Below are 5,483 nucleotides of genomic sequence, written 5' to 3' on the forward strand. Positions count from 1 at the left end.
TCTAGTGTCCGCCGTCTGTGGTGGTTTTGAAGGTGTGTCTGACAAAGAGAGAGAAGCAAGTCATGCTTTCCCCTCTCTCTGCCCTTCTGGGAATGACTGGGCTGCGGCTGAGATGGCTAAAATCACATTTTGCAAGAAGCAGTCCATCCCTGAGCCGAGGTAAAGCCAGGCGGCTAAGCTGAATTAGCTGTGAGGAGGCTGCACATTAGAGCAGCTCACAGGGACATCTGCTGATGTTTGTGTGCTTTCTATCCTCGTCTACTATTTATTTCACTTCAGGTAAGCAGCAAGAAACCATTAAATCCCTAAAGTGTCCTTGTCAGTTGCACTCTGCCTCTCAAAGCAAAGAGCAAAGCCGGGGCGACTGCAGAGTTGGGCTGCATGATTAGTCAAAATAAAAACAAAAGCACATTATGGCTTAATGCAATTATCAGCTGCAAAGGCAACTGAAATAAATAAATGCACTGCGTGTTTCAGAGTGAAGCACAGCACTGTGTTCGTTTACACGTGAGCAGCTCATTATCCGCAAGTGTTTTCAGCATCTCAGTGCGGCTTGGTTGTTTCAGAGTAAATGTCTGCTCTGAGTTTGAGTAGCATTAAAGGGGTGGTTAAATGTTTTTTTTTTTTTCTAGTCTTGATTGTGTTTATGGCGTGCAGTCTAACATGTATTAATGCTTCGTTTTTAAAAAACACATTATTTTTCACATAATTTACCTCACCGCTCTGTCCCTTCTCCGATGAACACTCTGATGATTTCCAGTTTTTATGAAGCCCCTCCCTCAGAAATAGGCGATGGGCTCTGATTGGTTCGCTGGTCCAGTGTGTTGTGATTGGCTAAATCGCTTCTAGTGCATGTCTAAACGTCCCGCCCCTCACCTCAGAATGCACTCCGATTGTATTGTAAACAATGACGTCGTCAATATCGCTTATCAGTTTGAGCCCGATTGAGACCCAGAGGATATTAGTGAAGAGGATCGCGCAGAACCTGTGCAAGTACGGCTCTTAATGGTATGATTTTGTTTGTTGTTTCATACTTTTAAATACGCTGTTATTTGTAAATGCTACTGCTTCTGTTAGCTTATAATATACGGTTTTATCTTGATTTAAGCTGTAATACATGATGTAGCATTTTTGTAAAGTAACAGGAAGAAGTGTTTGCCTGCAAGTATTGCTCGCTACCATGGCAACCGCATGCACATCCATTGTTTAACACTTCTCGTAGCTATGTGAAAAATATCTGTCTGTCTATACACATAAAGTGTGTAATTGGAACACAGTTTATCGGAGCTGATGATCAGGTGAGAGAGAGAGAGATGCAGAGCAGGGGGACGCGTGGAACAGGATTCAAGAACCGTTGCTTTATAACATTGATTGTGAAACTTGTGAATCCATTAGAATCGTTAGAAGACAGAATCGCGATTCATATATGAATATATTTTTTCGTGCACCCCTAATTTTGACGGCATGGCAATAACTCTTCCTCTTCTGTAAAGCAGCACAAAATTTATGTAAATTTATAGGTTTGTGATGTCACAAACCCGGGAAGTAGCTTGTTGTAGTCCCTACCAGCCGTATTTGTAGGCATTAAACTGCCATAATTAAAAAAAACGATATTTCTGTTTGCATTGAACTTTCAGCATCGTTTATTGTTTATGCTCAAACAGCAACATTACACACTAACTAACGTTAAAAAAGTGAAATCACAATCAACCACACCTTGTGCATTTGGGAATTTAGCATGCACTAACCATCTTCCCATACTTTTAATGAGAAGCGCTCATCAACAAAAGAGAAGCTTTGAGGGCAAAATAAAAGTTCAGTGGTTTAACGTTTGAAATGGAAGAAATTAAGACATCCATAAATATTAGTATTGTGATATTTATAGTTTCAATGTGAAACTTAAATTTTTTTTAAGTAGCCATTTTTATTTTACAGCAACATTACAACAGTATTTCTTATTTGTTTTATTTAGTAATTTTTCTATTTGTATAAATTAAAATATATTGTTGTTATTATTATTATTATTATTGTTGTATTATGTATCTTAAATACTTTGAGAAATTACAAAAATATTTCTCATTTTGTTTCTATTTCTATTATTATTATTATTGTTATTATTATTATTATTATTATACTATCTATTATTTTTTATGCAAAATTACAATCTATTATTTTCGATTGATTTATTTTGAGTATTATTAATAATAATAATAATAATAATATTATTATTATTATTAAATACCGATTTTTTTCTTTTACAGCAAAATTACAAAATTAAATAATTTTTTATTTATTTAGTATTTGATATATTATGTATTTAATTTATTTATTATTAATAATAATAATAATAATTGTGCAGTCCTACAAACAAGTACAGCAAATCTTAAATTGGCTTCACCACGAGGACACCTGACAGGTCTGCATGAGCATGTGATCGGAGCAGCTGCCAGGCTGTGGGTCACGGATTGCAGCGTTCGCCGGCCTATCTGCTTCAGAGCACCGCGAGGATCCATTAACAGGATTAGAGTGGTGGAATGAGATGACGATTTAATCAGGGAGAGAAAGACGGCGGCGCTGCGTGAGGTGGACGATTATGAAGCCAGACAGTTTTAATAAAAAGCAGGATGCCGTCACGTCACGAACAGATGATCGAGTCAGATCAACAGACTGATTATTTGCTTTGTTTAAAGGGAATATTGTCAGACGTCATGAGCTCGGTGTGCTTTTGCTTTCAGCGCTTTAATGAATGTTGAGATATTGAGTTGGACGAGACTTGATCCCTGTGGCTTGGGATATATTATCTGTCTGGCGTGCTGGGAAAACACCCAACTCTGAGGGAGAGGCACTGCTGGAGGATGTTAGGACAGAGTCTGATCTTAAATCGAAACACCTGTGTGTTGTCACGCTTGTTCAGAGCTGGGATACGTGCGTAGGGTTGTGTGCATGGAAGAAAAATAATGACAAATGTCTTTGAAACAAAAAAGCATGTTGAATTGCAAACTGAAAAAATAATGCAATGCATTAACGGTGCTTGCATTTTAATGCCTTGTATTTTCAGGTCTTGCAGTTTTCTTCCATACGTGTGTAGGCCCACATTTTCATGCTGACAAACAATGTTCAGTACTTTCAGTACTTTTAATTTCCCACAATGTGTACCAGTCTTAATGAATAATTTTTTGCAAAATTAGATTTTTTTTTTTTTTTTAATAATTTCACCTAAAGATTACACTTTCTCTTCCAGGAAAATTGACCAAAACTATTAATGACTTATTGTTTGTGTACAAATACATTATGGGGACCAAATGTCCCCACAAGTAAGTAATACTAGTAAATTTTGACCTTGCGGGGACATTTTTTTGGTCCCCTTGAGGAAACGGATTATAAGTACATTGCGAGGGCACATTCAATACTTTTAAGTGTATTTCACAAGGGTTTCATGAGGATTGGTAGCTGAAATTGAAAAATTAATGGCAGTATTTATTTATGAAATATCATTAGAAATCTGATTGCTCAATAATGAGCCCCCAGTCAGTCAATAATATACAAATATACCAGTTTTAAAAGTGAGCATCACCATGTTGTAGTACTCATTTGGTTATTTGGTACAAATAAACACACATGGCAATAAGTAAGGAATATTTCCTGTTCATATAATCTTTCATCTTCCTAAAACATTTAGAAATTTCTTAAAGGAATAGTTCACCCAAAAATGAAAATTTGCTGAAAATGTTCTCACCCTCAGGCCATCCAAAATGTAGATTAGTTTTTTTTCTTCATCAGATTTGGAGAAATGTATCATTTCATCTCTTGCTCATCAATGGATGCTCTGCAGTGAATGGGTGCCGTCAGAATGAGAGTCCAAACAGCTGATAAAAACATCACAAGTAATCCACACCGCTCCAGTCCAGCTGCGTGTTTGTAAGAAACAAAACCATCAAGACGTTTTTAACTTCTTACCAAAATACGCATTCATAATCCATAATTCATAACGCTTCCTCCAGTGAAAAAGTCAATTCCCGTTGTCCTCTCACGTCAAAATCCACCGACAAATTGGTTTAGAACTGTTTTGGACTGTTTTCACTCGTGATATGTGCAGATTTCTCTCCTGATTCAGACAAGACGAGTTTTTTTTCCTGGAGAATGCAGTATTAATAATTAAAGGACTTGTATTTTAGCTAGAAAGCAACGGTTTGAAGTTAAAAACGTATTGATGGATTTGTTTCTTACAAACGCGCAGCTTTTCTCTTCTCAAGACGTTAACTGATGGACTGGAGTGCTGTGGATTATTGTGATGTTTTTATCAGCTGTTTGGACTCTCATTCTGATGGCACCCATTCACTGCAGAGCATCCATTGGTGAGCAAGTGAAGCAATTCTACATTTCTCCAAATCTGTTCTACGTCTTAGCCTGAGGGAGAATAAATTCAGCAATTTCATGTTTCATGTTCAAATTCAATGTTTTGTGAATCTGGCCCCTGGTTTTGTATGACATCCGTTTCTAAAGTGTATTTGTCATTTGTGTATGATTTAGAGCGCTGTATTTCAGTTTGTTTTCGGCTCTGACTCCGGTCTCCTTCTGTTTGTAGGAGGCTGGACCCCTCCGAGCGTCCTCTTCAGATGGTCTACGACTACCTGACTGCTATGGGCTATGAAGACCCGCTCCGTGTCCAGCAGGAAGCCGCCAACTCCGACCTCAGCTGCATGATCCGCTTCTACAGTGGTGAGTTTGGGCCGTGGGAGGCCGCTTTCTGCTCTATTGACCGGGCCAAAATCCCAGAGCTCTGTGAACACTTTGCTGGCTTTACAGAGCAAACTGTTTGAGTCCACCAGAGCTTTTTTGTTGTTTCATGTCCGCTCGAGAGGGAAGCTCGTGCACCAGTTCTGCGACTGGGTGTAGTCAAATACTACAGCACGGGTGCAAATCTGTTTTTGTATACAAAGCCTTTTCCCTGTTCTCTCTTTGGCCTGACAGCTGTTGAATGAATAATGGGCTTTTTCTCGAGTCAGGCATCAGTGTGTGTCAACATCAGTGTTGAGGGGATTGCGTCTGATTCTAGCTCTTTCTCTTCAGTCACACAAAGGATGCCAATTAAGCTTTTGTTCCAGCATCCATCATGTACAAACCTCTTCCTGATGATGTGATTGGCTGCTTTTTTATATATTGGAAAAAAAAAGCATCAGCAAAATGTGTTTTTCCTCCTTCCATCAAAAAAGTACTGTCAGTACCACAACAAAGTTGTATCGGAAGGTAATACTACGGTATTAAATGATACCATGTCATATCCAAAACAAGGTATTACCATAGTATCATATCCAGATAACCATGGTAATACCATCATGCTTTTTTTTGCTGGCCATTTCTGTCAAGAAAGAAAACCCGAGTAATGAATCAGTACATATAAGTACTGTTGCAATTTACCATTATTTTCTCTAAAATCACACACACACACACACACACACACACACACACACACATACACACAC

At 38.1% G+C, this 5,483-nt stretch overlaps 1 protein-coding gene across 1 annotated transcript in view; it reads left to right on the plus strand.

The window, feature by feature from the left end:
- The window catches only part of LOC107738356 (PH domain leucine-rich repeat-containing protein phosphatase 2-like), a 78,195-nt gene that overhangs the window by 11,380 nt on the left and 61,332 nt on the right, over positions 1-5,483 (plus strand). Inside the window, exon 3 of the mRNA XM_016550103.1 lies at positions 4,586-4,719. Within this exon, the coding sequence (XP_016405589.1) occupies positions 4,586-4,719 (134 nt within the window). The remainder of the gene's footprint in view (positions 1-4,585; positions 4,720-5,483) is intronic.

Source organism: Sinocyclocheilus rhinocerous, unplaced genomic scaffold (assembly GCF_001515625.1).
Source record: "Sinocyclocheilus rhinocerous isolate Xijiao unplaced genomic scaffold, SAMN03320098_v1.1 scaffold1065, whole genome shotgun sequence".
NCBI lineage: Eukaryota > Metazoa > Chordata > Actinopteri > Cypriniformes > Cyprinidae > Sinocyclocheilus > Sinocyclocheilus rhinocerous.